The sequence below is a fragment of the Nomascus leucogenys genome, chromosome 22a (genome assembly GCF_006542625.1).
Source record: "Nomascus leucogenys isolate Asia chromosome 22a, Asia_NLE_v1, whole genome shotgun sequence".
NCBI lineage: Eukaryota > Metazoa > Chordata > Mammalia > Primates > Hylobatidae > Nomascus > Nomascus leucogenys.
Genome location: NC_044402.1, coordinates 132,896,758 through 132,914,898, shown reverse-complemented (window position 1 = coordinate 132,914,898; position 18,141 = coordinate 132,896,758). Strand labels below are relative to the sequence as shown.

The following is an 18,141-nucleotide window of genomic DNA, read 5'->3' as shown; positions in this document are numbered from 1 at the left end:
ATGGGGTGACCGTGGCCTCTGGGACATCTCGGGGGTGGCAGGACACACAGACTGAAGGCTGCCTGAGGTGGCTGAGCCCTGCAGGAGGGAAAGGCTCCCAGGGCAGGTGCGGGATGTCTTTGGTTGCCTCCCACAGCCAGCCCCGTCTGACGGTGGCAGAACAAAGGCAGCCGTGCCCTGTCACTGTCGTTCAGGCGCTGCGAGGCACTCTGACAAGGACCCTATTGAGTGTTTCTTTGAAGAAAATTCACTGTAACCAGATCAAATGAGCTTGTTAATCCCGACACCCCAGGAAATGGTGCGGGGGAACAGAGGCCGTGCTCACCATGGCTTTCATCCTAGTTTCTGGCAGCTCTTGGGGAAGCCAAGCCACGGAGCTTCCCCCACAGAGGGGGAGGAGTGCAGGCTGGGGTCAGGCTGGCTGAGGAAGGGACTGCCCAGTGGCCGGCCAGCTCTGCCCGGGACCGAGGCAGGTGGGATCCGTGGGTGCTCAGGACACTGGGTGGGCAACGGGGCCAGGCTGTGTCACCAGGAGCCGGTTTCCCCTCCTGGTTTGGAAGGCACTGGAGGGCCCTCCTCCCCTCTCCCAGGCCCAGGCCGGCTTCTCTGTCCAGGCTCCCCTGGTGCTGCCGGGGCACCAACTCACACCAGTGCTGGGCACAGGACCTCACAGAGTGCTGCTTGAGGAACTGGGAGGAAGGGGTGTCACAGGACCCCTGACCCCTACCAGGCCCTGCGGAGCTGGTGCAGAGAGGAAGTGGGGGCAGGATGGGACACAGTCACCTGCGTCAGGGTGATGGGGGCGCTCTCAGTCCTGCATACTAATTCCATTTTTGATCATGAAGAATGAGACTCCAGCATCAATCTGCCAGGCAGCCAGCTCTGAATCATGTTGGAACTGACAGGAAGGTTCTGGGTGGTGACATCGGCTCAGCAGCAAGGAGTGGAGCCTGAACTGGGTCCTTTGCCCTGGGTGCAAGGGGTACCCCACTGCCCAGGCTTCCCAGAGGTACCCCACACACCAGATGGCACTCCACATTTGATTTTATTCTGTGACACTGATTTGCTGAAACCCCCCATTTCCTGGGCAGAGGAGGGCAGTAGGGCCCAGAAAAAAGGGGGGCCGGCCTCCCAGGAGGACTGGGGCCTGCTCTGCTGGGGTCACTGCTGACCAGGCCTCAGCCATCCTTCCAGCCCCACCCTCTCCCCTGCAGTTTGTTTAAAAGTTGAGCTGCAAAAATTAAATAAAAATAAAAACAAACCCCTGAGTTGTTAAAAACCAAATTAAAAATCCCCCTCCGTGTCAACAGGTCCTATTCCTAAAGCCAGTGTGGCGGGACAGGCAGGTGGGGCAGGCGGCTGGCGGATCTCAGCTGGTGCTTGAGTTCTCAGGCTCACCATCAGACTCCTCCTCCTCCTCCTCCTCCTCCTCCTTCTCAGGGCCCAGGTGGCCCTGGGTGCCTGGCCGCTTCAGGATGGCGCTGTACTTGAGGGCTGTGGACTCTGCCTGCAGGACCACCTCCACCAGGCTGAAGATGGTGATGACCTGTGCAGAGCCCGGCCGTGAGGGGACAAAGACGGCAGGGCCTGATGACGAGGCGCAGCTCTGCCTCCATCCCTGCAGCAGGACCCCAGGCCCCTCCTTCGGCCTCTGGAAGCCTCTGCTCGCCTGTCTGTAATGGGGGCCTGCTCCAGGATGAATGCCCTGGGTCAGGGCAGAGCCAGGGAGTCAGATGCATCCTGAGCGCTCCCAAGGCTTATGAAACACAACCTGGGGGCCCGGGTCCGCCTTCGGGGCACATTGTTGGTGAAAACGGTTCCAGACAATTTCTTGCTTGTAAACTCATAGCTTTTATCAGGTTCTTAAAAAGACCCCAGAAGGCCAGCACCTGTGCATTAGCAGGACAGGCAGAGCCCGCCTCTCTCCACTGTGGTTGCCCCCAAAGAAGGGAAGGTGGTGCCAGAAAGCAGGACCCACAGGACAGGGTCTGGGTGAGCTGGGAGGGCCTGTGGGCCCTGAAACCCTACCTGGGAGGCTGCAGTGCTGGGGGAGCCCAGGGGACACAGATGAAGGAATGAGGGGTACCGCAGGAGAGGGGTCATCAGGACTTGGGGGGCTGGGACACAGAGGGGTTCTGACCTGCTGTGCGGGCTCCTGCTCCATGTCCTCAGGCTCCCAGAACAGCGTGAGCTCCGGCTTCTTGCCCACCTTCTGGAAGTGGTGGGACCGCAGGGCCAGTGCCTGGAGTGCAAACACCAAGCCTCAGGCCTCAGCTCTGGGTGCTGCTGCCTGCCCTTCCACACTCAAGGGCTTTACTGCTTGGAGGCAGCCCTCGGCCCTGGCCCACCCCTACCTGGCTGGAGGGAGATTCAGGGAGGCCCTGCCAGGCCACCTTCGGCCGAGACAGCAGGTGACAGTGACCAAGGGCCAGGAGTGGGGGCTGGGAAGGCCCCTGGCTCTGTGTGCTACTGGGGGCAAGTGGTGGGGGGTCCAGCGCTGACTGCACTGAGGTGGGGACAGAGAACAGTGGTGGCGGAGCACTGCGCCCCCTGCTGGTGCCATCTGTTAGTGCAGGCAGGGCTGGGCCCACGGCAGGGTGACCTAGGCTTGAACGGCAGGACACAGAGCCCCGAGGGTCCACTGGGGGACTCTGTCCCTCCCTTTCTGCCCAGCTCCAGGTATGAACACCACGTTTACTGCGCACAACGGGCTGGACATTGCATTCCCAGGACACTCTGGACATTAGGAAATTCAAAGCCAGGCAGAGGGGCCAGGTGGTGACCTGCAAACCCCAGGGCCAGCTGGAGCCAAGCCCCTAAGGTGGCATTAGGACAGGCCCATGTCCCCCTGGAGAGAACGGTGAATCAACAGTCACTCAGGGCAGGAGCAGAGCCATGGACAGCTCTCTTCCTTGTCTTCAGGGGACACAGTTTCCAGAGCGGCCAAGGACCATTCTCTGGCCTTTCATTCCTTCATGTTCTTATAAACACAGTCCCCAAAGCCTGCACATCCTGCCGAGCTGTACTGGCCATGGAGGGGCCTGCTCTCTGGTTCCTGGGTCCTTGGGGAAGGGGGCCAGGCCTGACCCTGGGCCTGGAGCCACCATCCCAGGTGGGAGAGCTGGGCGTCTCAGCAAGGCCCATCAGGTGGGCTTTGTGCTGGGGCTGGGGGAGTGAGGCGTGGAGTGTGACCCATCACAGCGTGTACCCCTCCAGTGCGGGATGGCTTGGGCTGCCCCGCCCACTCCCGGGCTCTCCCAGGGCACTCACGTTGCAGTAGATGCGCTTCTGCACGCCGTAGCGCAGCACCAGCACGTCGAAGGCTTGGTTCAGGACGCCCATCACCATGGCTTCCGACTCCAGGGGGCCACTCTCCTGCAGGGACAGTGCTGCAGCCATGGCACCTCCTGGCACTTCCCTGGGCTCCTCGAGGCCTCCTGGTAAGTAGGTGCCCAGGAGGGTTGGGAGCCAGAGGGAGGTGAGGGGCACGAGGCTGGAGGGCTCACCTTGACCAGAACGGCAAAGAAGAGACTGGTACTGAGCTCCTGCACGCGCTTGGACGCCATGCGGCGGTCGTTGCAGTGGTCCGCCTGTTTCTGCAGGGTATCGGGCGCCATGTCTAGTCGCTCCCTATAGCCTGGGAAGAGGGGGCGGGGTTGTGGGTGGGTGCTGTATGGGGGAGTAGGTGAGGCATGAGGGTGGGAGCCTGGGGTCTGGGAAGAGCTCTGGTTGGGGGATGGGCTGCATGGTGCTGCACCCTCGGCGACAGATTAGGACTCCAGCACCCAGCTCCCAGGGCAGCAGAAAGCGGCCCTCCGAGGTCAGCGCCCTCCTCCCAGCTGTGTCCAGGGTTGGCTGTGGACCGCCTGCAGCTTCCACAGCACCGGCCCGTAGGGAGAGTTTCCAGGCCAGGCTCCCCTGCACTTGAGTCGCCCGACCCTTGGACCTCCATGGTCACGGCAGAGTGGTCTTGGGCCACTGAGCAACCGCTGTGGGGGTGGGCAGCCCTGAGCTGGCCCAGGTCTGCCCTGGCCCCGACTGCACCCCTCACCTAGCGCGGCAGCCAGGAGGCGGTGCACCAGGACGTCGGCGAAGCGGCGGATGGGCGAGGTGAAGTGTGTGTACAGGGGCACGTTGAGCGCGTAGTGCCGGAACTGCGCCGGGTCCCGCAGCAGCCCCGAGCAGAAGTACAGTGCCATCTGCGGGACGGGAAGGGTCAGAGCCTGGCAAGCCCAGAGCTGCCCGGCCAGGCCCGGAGGGCCAGCGCCACCCACAGCCTCACCGTCCGCAGCGATGTGTGCACAGACCTAATGGGCTTGCTGGCTGCTGAGTGAAGCCAGGGAGGACCGGGGCCAGGGTCCTTGCTGCACAAGGGGACCCAAACGGAGGCCAGGAGGCTGGGCAGAGCCCAGGGGTGCCCATGTCCTTTCCAGGAGACAAATCTGGCCTGCCTGGGCCTCCCAGATGCCCTCAAGGTGGCAGCACTGAGAATGGCCTGGACAAGCCCACCCTGCAGAGGACCAGCGAGCCAGGAATCCCCAGGATGCTGTCAGGGTAGGGGGCACGAGCTGAGCCTTCCAAGTCCAGTCCCTGCTGAGTCACTCCTGAGCACCACCAGGAGGGAAGAGTCTCTGGCCTACCCTTTCCCAGCATGGGGCTGGGGCTGCTACTCTCGCCCAGGAAGAAGGAAGAAGGAGAAAGAAAGGAGGGGGAGGAGAAGGAGGTGGGGGAGGAGGAGGAGGTGGCAGAGGAGTAGGAGGAGGCAGCAGCGGAGGAGGAGGAGGAGGTGGCGGTGGAGGTGCTGGAGGAGGACAGTGAGGAGGAGGAAGAGGAGGAGGAGGAGGCCTGTGGTTTTGTTGGACCGGAGGCTGCAGACACTGTCTGCTGGAGACACAAGCAGAAGCCAAGGGACCTGTGGGTCTTTGTTCAAGGAGGCAACGTCCATCCTCCCATCTGGCCAGAGTGGAAGGAGAGAGAGAAAGCCCAGGATGCGATCCCCTGCCCTGTGCAATACGGGCCTCAGGCTCCTGGTGCTTCCTCTCTGGCCCACACCCACCTTTGGTCGGGGCCGTCCTTATTTCCTCTGGCACTGATCCCGCCCAGCTGAAGCCACGCTTCACCCGGGCACCTCTGTGCTCAAAAATAATCCACCCCACAGCAGCCAAAGGAAGCAGTTTCCAGCCTGCCAGCCTCAACCCTTCTCATCTCCAACCACCTGACCCTCCCAGGGGCTGAGACACAGAGGGCTGAGTTCCAAAGGCCCTTGTGCTGGGCAGGAGGCAGGACTGGGGCAGGGGAGATACCCAGTGTCTCTAGGGACCAGCGCACAGCCCGGCCCAGCTGGGGCCACAGCCCCTGAAGCTGCTTGTCCTGTAGTCCCCGAGCTTTCAGGGCTGGGTGTCAAGGCCAGTGCTACTGCCTGTGGGCAAGTGAACGGGTTCCTTGCAGAGGTCCAAAGTCACTCCTGTGTGTCTCATTGGCTCCCTTGCTCCCTGGCTGCTGTACACACTCACCCTCCTGTGCCCTTGGCCAGACAGACGGCCGGCTCCCGTTACTGTGTGCACACGGGCCCTGGAGCCCAGGGCACAGCTGGTGGTGACCTGCTCAGCTCCCTAACTCCACTTCCCTTCCAGCCCCTACTGGGCCCTGGGTTAAGTCGAGGGCAAGTCTCCGGGGGAGGTGGGCACAGCCTCCACTCCCAGACATGTCTGGGCTTTGTTCTCAGTGGTGGCCCAGTTCCCCAGATGACCTGGGTGAGGCTGATGAAGGGCCCTGGCCCCTCCTGGCTGGGGGAGGTGGCTCAGGGTCAGGTGGGATGGGTGGGGACCATGGCTTTCTCGCAGGCCCAGCCATCCCTGGGACAGCCCTGGTGTCCTGATGCAGAAGCTCACTGGGGACTGCGTGCCCCCTCACACCTTTCTGTGCTCTCTGCTGCCGCCCTGCCCTGTCCCCACCCCAGTTCCCGGGGCTGAGGAACAGGAGCACCGCAGACCTGGTAACTCTCTGCCATCGGATTCGCGGGCAAGGGCGCCTCTGAGCTCCCTGGGAGGCGAGCCAGGAGAATGCAGCCTTTTCAGGCTCTGGCTGACTCAGGAGTGGCTCCGATCTCTGGAGCTCCAGCTTGGCTTGTACCTCCTTGGAGGTGGTGGCGTTAAAGGCAGGGGCATGGCAGGGGCCCCAGCAGGGCAGAGCCAGAGGCAGTTCTGGGACTTAGGGGCTGCTGTGCCTTCTCTGCAAGGCCTAGAGCCACTGCAGTGTAGAACAGAGAGAGCCCAATGGGCACGGCCCAGCCCCTCTCCGCTGTGGGTGCCGCAGGTGCTTGGCCGGGCAGACACTTGTGACTGGGGGCAGGTCACGGCGGCCAGGTCCAAGCAGGCCCTGATGGCTTCAAACCCAGCAGAGCTTGAAGCGTCAGAAAATAAATCTGCTGAGGTCAGCTGAAGCCATCCAGTTCTTGTGAACAGATTGAATCTGCCGAGTGACCGAGCCCCTGAAATACAGCCTGTCCCTGCCCCTGGGCCGGGCCGGGGCCCAGAGCCGACTCGTCAGCTCCCGCTGACCCGAGGGTCCTCTGGGGTCCTGGTCCCAGGATGCTCGGGCCCTGCACGGGTGAAGCTCAGCCTGGGGGGCTGGGACAGGCATCCCAGAGCAAGCCCAGCTGTCCACCCCACAGCCTGCCACCTCCCTGCAGGCCCAGGCCTAGGCCCCCGGCCAAGTACGCTTCTTTCCCACACTGGCCAGAGGCCGACAGCTGGTTCTGGACTCCACATGTGGGGATGGGGGGTGAGGAGTGTTCCCTGGGACAGGAAGCCACATGGGACCCTGTCTTTCCTCCAGGACCCCAGCCTGACAGGAGGTCTCAGTAGCCCCTCAGCTCCAGGGCACACTGTCCTTGAGCGAGTCTGAGCAGGAGGCAGCAGCTCAAACTCAAGAGGCTCAGGGTGCCCCCTCCTAGGTGCTGCCTGGGGTCGGCCTCCTCTCCCACCCTCTGGCAGAAGAGGAGCAGCCCCCATCCACCCAGCCATGTCCAGAGCAGACAGGAACGGTGGGGGGCGGTGCTTGCATGTGGAGGTCACATGTCTGGGGCCAGTGTGCTCCCAGGAGTAGGGGAGGCTGGGGCTGGGCCCTCCTTACCTGCATGGGGACGGGGCTGGGCCCTCCTTACCTGCATGGGGACGGGGCTGGGCCCTCCTTACCTGCATGGGGACGGGGCTGGGCCCTCCTTACCTGCATGGGGACGGGGCTGGGCCCTCCTTACCTGCATGGGGACGGGGCTGGGCCCTCCTTACCTGCATGGGGATGGGGCTGGGCCCTCCTTACCTGCATGGGCCGGGAGCACATGTTGGTGAGCACCTCCTTCCGGGCCAGTGAGTACTTGTCATCTCCAAATGTTTGGGTCAGGCTTTTCTAGAAGCAAATCCCAGAAACCTGTGTGACGTGTGGTCCAGCTCGGGGAGGGACTCTGGGCCCTGTCATCCGCTGAGCACCTCATGCCCGGCTCTGGGGGGAGGAGTTGCCTGTGGGGCTCAGCCCTGCTCAGAGGGGATGGGTGGGGAGAGGGGGCAGCCGCCCACAGCCTGTGGCCCACACTGGCCTGAGGTCAGTCCCTTCCATGTTTTTGCTGGCTGGCCTGGACTCACTGGGCTCCAGCTGTCTGGCCTAGGGCACCTGCCTTCCCCTCCCAGGGTCGGGCCTGGGTGAGATGTCTCCCTCCGCCAGGACCAGACCCAAGGCCCTGGGTTTCTTAGCTTTGCCCCAGGCAGGGAGCACCTGAAAGTACCACCAGCAACATTCCCGGGATTCCTATGATTCCAGCCCCCACTCTGAAAGCCTCTGGGCCCAAGACCAGCCCTTTCTGGCCACAGGACCCCTGCCCTCTGCTAGGCCTCCAGGGTTCCCCCCCGCTTGGCACAGTCCTGGTGAGGGGGCAGGTCCCGTTGTCAGGGCCCCTGGGACTCAGAGGGGCCCCTTCTCCCAGGGCCTCCTTCCCTACAGGAGAGACCTGGCTGAAGGGGAGGGACTCTGGGGGGAAGCAGAGGCCGGTGGACCCCCCACCTTCCAGGTCTTTCTCTTTTTTCCCCCAAGCAGGGCCTCCCCTGAATCCTGCCCACTACTTACATTGAGGGCTCCTGCGGAGCTGAAGTCCACGGGCAGCCCCATCTGGTCGCAGAATTCTACCAGGTCATTGAGCATCCTTGTCTGGGGCGGGGGGTGCCGGCGCAGCAGGGCCTGCTCGGGGAAGGCGCGGTGGATCTTGTGGGCCACTGCCATGTTGGCCAAGAGCATGAACTCCTCCACGAGCCTGCAGAGGGTGGGTGGGATGGGAGGGACTGCTGGGGTTGGGGGACAGGTGCGCAGGCTTTCCCACGCTGCAGCCTGCCTGACTCTCTATCACCCTTCAGGTCTCAGCTTAAAGACAACCTCCCAGCTGCCTCATCTCATGTGTTCCGCCGAGTCCCTGTCTTGCCCAGCACCCCCATGGTCTCCCCTGCACCAGTCGGTCTACACCGCCTTCTCCTCTGACTGGTTAGCTCCTGTGCTGGCTCTCCCAGAGGGGGACCCTGGAGAGCAGGGAAGCACCTATCTATTAAATAATTCACTGCAGCAGCCCCAGAGCTCAGCAGCCCACCCAATCCAGAGAAGGCACCGAGGAAAGATCTCTGCTGAATGACAGGACACCTGGAACACTGGGGCAGCGCAGGCTATAAGAGGGCACCATGCTCGCCCAGGGCATGGGAACCCAGGGGCGCCAGCTCAGCCCCTGCTCAGAGGGCTCCCTGAGGCATGTGGCAGTGGTGAGTGGACCAAGGACCCCTCAGTCCCAGGAGTGCTGGGCTCCCTTCTCCTCTGGGGACGGTGCCTTGTTGGAGGGAAGCCTCCCGACAGGGTCTCTGAGGGTGGACCGGACGATCTGAGGCAGCAGGAGGGAAGCCCTCACCAGGGGACAGGGCAGGACTGGGATGGGGTGAGACCCCAGAGTCACCCTTTCAGGGGCTGCTGCTCTGGCTTTGCAGCACTTGGGTGTCACTAGACTCAACAGTCACTGTGAATGGACGTGGCTCCCGACGGAAGGACTGAGCAGGCCAAGGTCCCAGACTGAAGAAGCAAGGACCGATGGGCGATGTGGGATGTGAACCAGGCAAAGGCTGGGGGGCTGGTATCACACAGCACTGAGGTCAGCACCACTGACTCTACCACCAAATCTGGGGCAGGAGGCCACGCTCTTCTTTTTCCTGCCTTTGGTGGGACAAGAAGATCACACATGTGCACAAGAGCTGGAGCCTGTTGTGATGGGTGCTTGGGCATGTCCTCATGCCTTGGTGACCAGGACCCCCTTCATGGGGAAAGCCGCCCCCTCAGGCAGACATGGGACTATCAGGGCCTTGACCAGCCTGGGGGGACTCTGCCCTCCCTGCCTTTCCCCAGGCTTCATGCCCAGCCCTGAGCTTTCCCCTTGAGTGAGAGAGGTCAGGGAGGAAGCTCCCGCAGGCCTGGCCGCAGCCGGAGCCCTGCCATCAACTTCCCTTCCTGGAGGTGTGGGTAGTGCTGCAGGTGAGGCTCGTCATCTGGCCACACTCATGGAAAGAAAGCCAGCCACAGAGAGAGAGAGCCCTGGGATGCAGAGCCCCTCCTCCACCCAGGGTGGGCCTGCCAGGGCAGACGTGCAGCTGTGCTCTGCCAGGATGTCCTGAGAGCACATCTGCCTCCCCAGGGAGCCCGAGATGCAGAGGAAGAAGGGCTGGGAAATGCCCCAGGAGGGCGGGCACCACCTGGAGAGGAGGGAAGCCAGCCCAGCACCCCTAGCCCCTCCTCTGTGGGGACTTTTTTGGGCTGGCTCATGGCACACAGTAAGGCAGGTGACAGATGGGATGTGTGATCACAAGGATCGAGCTTCAGCCTGCCCTTCTACCACAAAGGACACCCAGCAGGTAAAAGGAGGAGCGTCCATGTTGCCCTCTGGGTGGCAGTAACTGCCTGCTCAGCCTCCCACCCCACCTCCCAGCCCTAATCTGTGCTTGTGCCCACCACTTCCTGCCAAAAACCCTGTGTTCAAGCCCTTAACCCACTACAAGTCTCCCAAGCCCAGGTTCGACTCTCAGCTCCACAACATTCTTGCTGTAGGATTCTGAACCAATCACAGAGCCCTCCCCATCCTCTGTCTCAAATGCAGGACCGGGGTCACAATGGCACCTGCTCAGGGCTGTCATGGACGCAGAGAAAACAGGTTCTGCACTGGCAGGCCCTCTACCTGACGCATCGAAAGCCCTCAGGACACAGGCACTGCTCTCCTGTTGCCCCACCTGCCCCCCACATGGCCAGCTGGGGGTCTCCTCAACATGCCCTGTGATTTTCATCCCTGCCATCAATCTCTGTTCCTCAATTCTTTTGAAGCCTCCCTGAAGAGCAGGCTGCAGTCTGCCACATGAACACTGACTGTTCTAGGCTCACCTGTATCACTGTCTGGTGCCATTAGACTGTTCTTATTTGGATTTCATAATAAGATATTGTGAACCCAAGAAGAATCAAAATTCCTGCTTGAAAAATAATCTGATACTGGCCAGGCCGTCAGCACCGAAATGCTTCAGATGCACACAATCATGCATACTGTTGCCCTCTCACTCCATAAAAACTACTATGTGCCAGGCATGGTGCTGGACTTTTCTCCCCATGCGGTCGGACAATCCTCCTGGGCAGGAGCACCCAGGCAATTCTGTGGTGCCTGCTTTCCCCTCCAGCCCAGCTGCAGGCTTGGGGGAAGAGGGACAAGTGCAGCCTTAGGCCCGACCCTGGGCTGCATTTTGCAGTGTGGCCAGCAGGGGGCAGCATGGCCCCATAGCGGGTTGCACTGAGGCTGCTGGCTAAGGAGGCCACCAGGCAGGCAGGGTGAAGGAGCAGGGCTGTGTGAGGCGGCCCTGGTTACTCCTCTGTGCCCATGCCCCACCCTCTATGGGTTTAGGAACTGAATGTCTGGGAGCCTCTTAGGGCTGAGCCAGGCTCCTGCTCTCAGTTCCTGCAGGGGCTCTCCACATCCCTTCTCATGGTCTTCAGTAAACACGAGGACAAGGACAGGAGGGAGGGGACAGGGAGAGGGTGGGGCCTCTGTGGAAGCCCCTGCCAAAACCACAGACCTCAGCCGAGCTGCTTCCCTGGCAACTCCGCTACCTGCCCTCCCTGAACCCCAGCACAGTCCCAGGAGTCACCCCTGCCCTCGACAGAGAACAAGTGCACTCTTGGTGACCTTGAACGTGAAGCCTGGTGAGGCTTTGGAGGACAGGTCCACCTTGCCAGGGCCCTTGGTGTGGCTGAGTCTCTGCTTCCCTTGCGGTCTCAGCCTCTTCCTCCCTCTGGGGGGCTGGGAGTCGGGACAGTGACTGTGGAGCTCTGGCCCAGCCAGTTGGGCCACATCAAGCAGGGACCCAGACAAAGGTCAAGGGCACTGAGGAGGGAGCTGGCACCGCAGAGAGTCCGCTTCCCAGGTGCAGCCTTGACCATGATGTTTGAGGACAGCTGCAGGGGCTGTTTGCTGCCCTCATGTCCTTCTGATGCTGCAGGTAGCAGATGGGGGCAGAGAGAAGAGGTGGGCTCTCAGCAGGAGTGAATGAAGTTGGGGCTGACACCTGGCTGTGTTGGTGACACCCCGGGGTGGCTGGAAGGGAGGTCCCCAGTGGAGTTTGGGGACAGAAAGGTGCAGGCCGAGCCCAGCTGCCAGCAGCCAGAGTTGCACCGAGTTCAGTATTCACCATTGCAAATGGGACCCAGCACCATGGGTCAGAGAACTGGGCTGGACAGTGCAGGGTGGGTGGGGTAGGGAAGGTGGGGGTCAGAGCTCTCATCTGCGGCCAGCATAGCGACCCGAGGCTACAGTCCCCCACCCTGACAATTCCCTGGTGGGCCAGCAGGTGGCGCCCAGCCTCTTCCTCCCCAAGGTCCTGGGATGGGGCAGCTCCAGCTTAGAGCCCAGGCGCTCCTATGGGAACCCAGGGCCAGAGATGACCCGGTCAGCAGGGCCCTCTCCCCTGACCTCCTCCCTCCCTCCCCTGGGGAGCTGTGCTAGGTGCACAGCCTGGGCAGCCAAACCTCCGAAACACCCCAAGCTATCCTGGGTGGTCAGGCCACGCCGCTCCACACTCTGGGCCACGGGAGCCCCGAAGGGGGCCGAGTGGGCACTGGGGCTGCTGGACGGGAGGGCACCTTGCCCCCTGCCCCGGCCTCAGACTTTCATCCTCTGATGTGGGCACCCGCCCTAGTGTCACCCCGCTCCTCCCAGCGCCAGAGGCACAGGCATGAGATCACTGGGCCTTGCTGGGGATGGGGCGCTGGAGCTCAAGGACTGCCTGACAACTGCTCTCCGAGGGGCTGGGAATGGCTGCCAGCCAGCATCACCTTCTAGAACAGCAAGCTAAGGCCTCGGAGACGGGGCCTTGGATCCAGGCCTGGCATCAGCCAAGTGTCTGGAGCCTGCACCACCAGAGCCCACCACTCTGGAGGTCTGGGGTGGGGCTGTGCTGTGACAGCGGCTGCAGGGCCAGGACTGCAGCTCCTCAGCACTCACTCCCAGCACCGCTTCTCCCTGGGTCTGGGCCTCCCTGGGGCAGGAGGGGGCGGGGAGGGGGAGGGCAGGTATGAGGCTCAGCGAGCCCCTCACATGCTGTGGCAGACAGTGGCCCCCCCGCACACGGTACACACTCCCCACAGCAAGGGTGACGCTGGTAGAAACAGAGGTTCCCACAGTGCACAAATGTTCCTCTAAAGAAAAAGCAACATCACTATACGAAACGCAGGGCTCTTCATGCGTTTACGACAGGGCGTCCTTCACCCTGAAGGTGCTGGCAAGCATCAAGACTGTGCAGAGGCAGCCACTGGGTGCCGCATTCCTGCTGGCTCAGGTGGGACCTGTTTCTGTCGCATCTTAAAGGACGATGCTGGGAAAGGCTGCTCTCGCCCTGGCAGGGCTCAGAGGTGATGAGATGAGAAAGGGGTGAAGCCATCTGCACTTCAGAGGAAGCCTACCTTCCCTGACCATTGAGGAACTGGATCTGAGTATTTCTCTGCTCAGCTGAAAGGCTGGGGCTGGGTTTTGATAGTCAGGGATCTGGGGCCTCTGTGGCCAGGAAGGTCCTGTCTGGCAGGTGGTAGGAGTTGGGGGGTGTCCCTCCCCTCTCCTGGCCCTGCCATCAGGAGAGGAAAAGAGACGAGGGGCTTCTCCTCAGTGGCTTGCATGGAATGCCAGCCCTACCACTCACTTGCTTCTTAAGCTCATGGAATCTCAATTTGTTTCCCTGTAAAACAGGGAAGCAATGTTCAAGTTCCTGGCCTTGAATAAATAAGACATTATTATTATACATCCTATGATGTGACTAGCCTAGGTGCCCCAAGTCTAGGACTTAGGCAAAAAACACAGTAAAAGCAACATTTCTAGAAGTTTCTTCTGCCTCCCCTACCCTCACCACAAAGCCACCCTCTGGCAAGGAGGCAAGAGGTGTCCCGTTTCAGATCCACACACCTGCTAAAGTGCTGAGAAACTCACCTCACCCCTTCCTCACACAGGACACTCAGAGAGTGATTTTGGAAATGAGCGGGAGCCGGGGCAGAGGGGCAGGGTCAGTGCCCAAAGCTGAAAATGTGTCCATTTTCAAAGGCCAAAGGCAAATGTGGGACAGAAACAGCCTCTTCTGCCCTGAGCCACCAGGGCCCTTGTCACACTCTGTGGGAGGCTCCTGCTAATGGAATGAGGCCACTCACAGAGCTTGTCCAATTAGCTCTTGCTGAAAACTGCTAATGTGGCTTTGATAAGAATTGCTCCCAGCCAATTTCAGCCTCATTTCTTCTGCAGACCAAATTTTCCACACTTGGGCACATGCTCCCTGTAAGCTCCAGAGCCCTGGGCTCTGCCGAGGCCATGAAGGCAGCTGCTGGGCCTGTCTCAGAAGCGGTGTACCCAACCATGGCCTCTTCTCCATGGCTGGGCAGCCCACGGGGTGCAGGTGATGGCTACCTTTACGTAGAACCTGCTGTGTTCTTAGCGGCCGGAAATGGAGTGTAGTGTGGTGGAAACCGCAGAGCCCCGGGAGGCAGCGGTCTACGGAGCACTGAATTGCAGGCTGCTGGGAAGGGAAAGTGGAAGAGATCTTGCTGGCAGCTCTGTTTCAGGCCAGGCCAGGTGGGGCTGGGGGCCTGGGAGCTGGAAAGTGGAGGCCTGGAGAGAGGGAGCCGCAGGCAGAGCCCCTGGCCTGGGTGGGGGAGGGGGGTCAGGAGGAAGTGTAGCTGCCTGACTGATGGACCCTCACCCACAGCTGGCCATGCAACCTGCTGCCAGTCTCCAGCAGAGGGTGCCATGGCCTCTGGGTGGCCCACCAGTCACAGCTCAGGCCTCTCGCTGACCCCTCTCCTCCTGGGCGCACTGCTACCTCCTGAATGCATTGGATGTTTCCATGAAACCACAGGGAAATGAATGGGGCCCCGTTCACAGGCACGGAAAAGCCCAGAGGAGAAGACCTCTGGAGCCAGACATCACAGGCCTGCAGGGGAGGCCAGAGCCAGGTTTCCTAGGCTGGGAGGCTCAGTCCACGGCAGGGCCCTTCTATAGGTGAGTGGGCGGGCCCTGCTGCAGCCAGGCACACTGCAGCTGTTTTTCTAGCTCCAAAGGAAGGAAGTCCCCAGAGGCTAGGTGGCCACATTTGGGCCCTCAGGCCTTGCCAAAGGGAGGCCCAGTGGCTGTAATGGGGAGCGAGAGGAGACTTGCTGGGAGCTGGGGCGGGGCTGACAGTGCAGAAGGCCCTTATCAGCATAAAGCCAGCCCAGAAGCCTCGTCCGCTCCCCAAGTTCGGGCTCTGCTCCCAGAGGTAGGGGCAGGCCTGCAGGCTGGCAGCGGCCCTGCCCCCAAGCAGAACCAGGTGCCAGTCTGTGCTGTGTGGCCTTGCAGAGCATGGTCATTAGGGCTTGCTGGCTGCTTTATGGTGTTGACACATAAGCCTCTTTCCAGTGCCAGCCCCTGCCCAACCAGAACTGGAAACAAGGTCCTGAGAAGGGGTGGCACGGGCACACAGAAGCCTGGCCACCTGGGGGAGTCCCCACAGTGCCCCCAACAGCTTTGCTTGCTGCCCTGCTTCCTCCTGGCCAGGGGTCCCTTTCAAGCCCCAGCAGGGGAAGCTGGCTCCGTAGACTTGGAGCAGTAACAGAACTGGGCCATCACAGACTTAAGGAGGCCAGCTGGGCCATCGCAGACTTAAGAAGGCATCGACTTCGGTTTTAAAATTAGGCTTTGGGTAATCGGATGTTCAAGGAAGAAGGGTGTTCTGGAATGCACAGGTCTTTCTCTCCGTCTCTCTCCTGCACATACACATGCTCTTACACCCACACGTTACCAAGGCAGCCACAAAAACGAGAGAGAAGCCTGGGCTTCCTGGGACCTTGAGCAGCTTTGCTGCTGCAAGTTTGAACGTGTGCTCACATCTGAAAACTGCTCCTGCCCAAACGGCTGCTAGGTCAGATCCCCTTCAGCAGGGCCACCACCCCAGCCACACAGCCACTAAAGTCTGCAGGGAAACAAGCATAGAGTGGTCTCTACACTTCCTCATCCACTCCTCACTGGTCCCCCATACCCAGTGCACGGGGAGGGGACTGTTGGTCCTAAGGTGACAGAGGGTGATGGTGTCTCTGGGAGGCCACAGAAGTGACCACAGAGGTCCCATGCCACAGTGTGGCAGGGCTGGATGTGGAGACTGCCAGGCACTTTGCCACTCTCGGTCCATCTGAGTCTCAGAAGTCAGAGTTCTCATGCCTGCCAGGAGCTCAGGGAGCTTGAAGGACTTGCCCAAGCTCCCAGACCCAGGGTTCCCTGACACCCCGTCCACTGCTTTGTCCTCAGGTGACCCTGCATCATTTGCTCTGAACCCTCTGAGGAGGAGGGAGCAGCCAAAGGCTCTGCTGACAGTGGGAACTCAATATTAGAGCCCACCCTGAGAGCACATTGCTGCCCAGGGGTCAGGCACCCCCGTGGTCAGCTACGTCACTACCATCATCCTGCCCCTGACTGCTAAGGGCACCTCCTCCCCTCTGCCAGGATCACAGCAGCTGCAAAGCCCAGGGTCACCCATCTTAACCTGGCTCTCCACCTGCTTTGCCACCCCCCAGGGACAGAGCCTTTCCCCTGGCCTGCTCCCTGCCCCTAGGCCCTGAGGCTGGTCACAGGCACAGGTACACACACATGGCCCCCTGCAGCCACCGCCTGGCCGGGCTGGGACACTGTTGCCACCTTGGAAGCCTTGTTTCCAGGCCCCTACTTTGCCTCTGCCTCTGTCCCGCTGCAGTTGGATGAAAGCAGAAGCAGCACTCAGGCCTGCGCCACGGCCTCCCTGATAAGGCTGCCTCTTCCTGGCTGCCTCATCTCAGGCCCTTTCCTGTCTGAGTCGCCCGGGGCTGAGCAGGGTTGCTTTTCCTGCTCTTGGTTTCCCGTCACTGCTGAAGGCGCCCTGTGCAGCCTCTCCTTTGCTGACGCTCCTCCCACCCCTCACAGAGATGCACTGGGCCCCCAGGTCAGGAGGGCAGGGCAGAGTGGGCCACGGGCCACGGCAGCAGTGGGATGGGGAAGGCCCCTGCCCCTCAGATGCCTTGGCCCACGTGACAGCATGGCCCCTGGGTGACAGCTGGGCCTCAGGTGAGCCTCTTTCTAGACTGTTTCAAGAGAGAGTTTTTGTGCTGAGCTCAGAGCTGGGCAACGAATCTAGGCATCCCCCATGTTTCCCCTGGTGAGCTCCGTACAGTCAGAGAAAGCTCAGGAAGTCTCCAGGTCAGTCCCTCGCCCAGGCCTGAGTGCGGCCCGGGGTCCTTAGCTGCTAGTGCTCTGGGGGTCACACTCCCTGGCCTCCCGCAGGCTTTCGCTGGCCTGTTCCTGGCCTCAGCCCTGTTCCCTTACCGGCCACAAGGAGATCAGTGCCTCTGTTCCCCAGGGACTCCTTGGGGCCTCCTCATGGGTGATAGGCACCCAGACTCTTAGGCCACCCTGGATTTCCACTCTGCCCCCTCTGCTCCCCACACCCAAGCCCACTTTCTCCACTCAGCTCCCCGTGGGGCTGTACACGTTCAGTTCAGGCATCTCCCTCCCTGGCTCCATGGTCCTGTGGGCTGATTCTAAACCAGATCTCATCAGTGAATCCAGACTGTCTTTCTCTGGAGGCTAGTTTTCCTCTGCAGACCATAGGCTGTTGGGTGGGGAGGGGAGGGGAACACCTGGCCGTGCCAATCTATGTATCTCAGAGCTGAGCAGCACATGGAGGAGCTGGTGAAATGTTTGGGGGAACAAATGAGGCATTTCAGAGACGTGACTTGCTTGTTTGCTCCACAGAAAACGTTGAGTGCCAAACAAGACTTACTTTCGGGTGTGGAAGCACAGCCCCCCAGTAATAAAGGACTAGGAGTGGCAGTTATGGCTCCTGCAACTTCCCTTCAGCTTATCACTGTTGAACCAGAGGTGTATGAACTTGGCAGAAGAAACCCAAGATGGCTTCTGCTGGCCTAATGGGACAGGCTCCATTTGCCTCGATACATTCTTACTGCCTGTAGATGGTTATCACTTAAATCCAACACAGGTGACAGGTGACAATGTGACTGGGACTCATTTGTTGGTTACATGATGAATGAATTCTCTCCTGCAAGGGCAGCCTGCCTCAGTATAAACATGAAACACAGAAGGTTAAAAGAAAATCCTTTTGTCTTGGTTTTTTTTTCCACTGAACTAACGCTTGTCTTATCACCCCCTGGAACACAGCATGTTGAGTTTGGCAGAGCTCTGCATTCATTCTGTAACTTTTAAAATATTGACACACAGTTTTATGACCTAGGTTCAGAGCAGTTTCAATGAATGTGTCCCCCACTCCCCAGAACATTCTGGGCTTCCCTGACATCTTCATGTGCCCACCCCACATGGCACTGAGGCCCCAGCTCTGCCCTCTCTGCTTTGTCCACAGGAAGGGGTAGGGTGGGTGGGGTGGGGGGGCGGGGAAAACCATAAGACGGCTGGGTTTCATCTCCACTCCTACCCAAAGTCAACCAAACACTGCTGAGCGCTCTCGCACAGCCTGTGTGAAGACTTCAGCCCTTTCCCCGACGCCACTCTCATTCTACTTGAGAACCAAGACCAGA

At 60.7% G+C, this 18,141-nt stretch overlaps 1 protein-coding gene across 3 annotated transcripts in view; it reads right to left on the bottom strand.

Moving 5' to 3' along the window:
- Positions 1-1,026: 1,026 nt before the first annotated feature.
- Positions 1,027-18,141, bottom strand: part of DIS3L2 (DIS3 like 3'-5' exoribonuclease 2) — a 371,835-nt gene continuing 354,720 nt past the window's right edge. For all 3 annotated transcript variants that reach the window (XM_030802727.1, XM_030802728.1, XM_030802729.1), the window contains exons 15-21: positions 8,119-8,302; positions 7,321-7,407; positions 4,052-4,199; positions 3,507-3,637; positions 3,271-3,375; positions 2,141-2,242; positions 1,027-1,546 (exon numbers count right to left, since the gene is read on the bottom strand). In XM_030802727.1, coding sequence (XP_030658587.1) covers positions 1,370-1,546; positions 2,141-2,242; positions 3,271-3,375; positions 3,507-3,637; positions 4,052-4,199; positions 7,321-7,407; positions 8,119-8,302 — 934 coding nt within the window. In that variant the 3' untranslated portion in view covers positions 1,027-1,369. The remainder of the gene's footprint in view (positions 1,547-2,140; positions 2,243-3,270; positions 3,376-3,506; positions 3,638-4,051; positions 4,200-7,320; positions 7,408-8,118; positions 8,303-18,141) is intronic.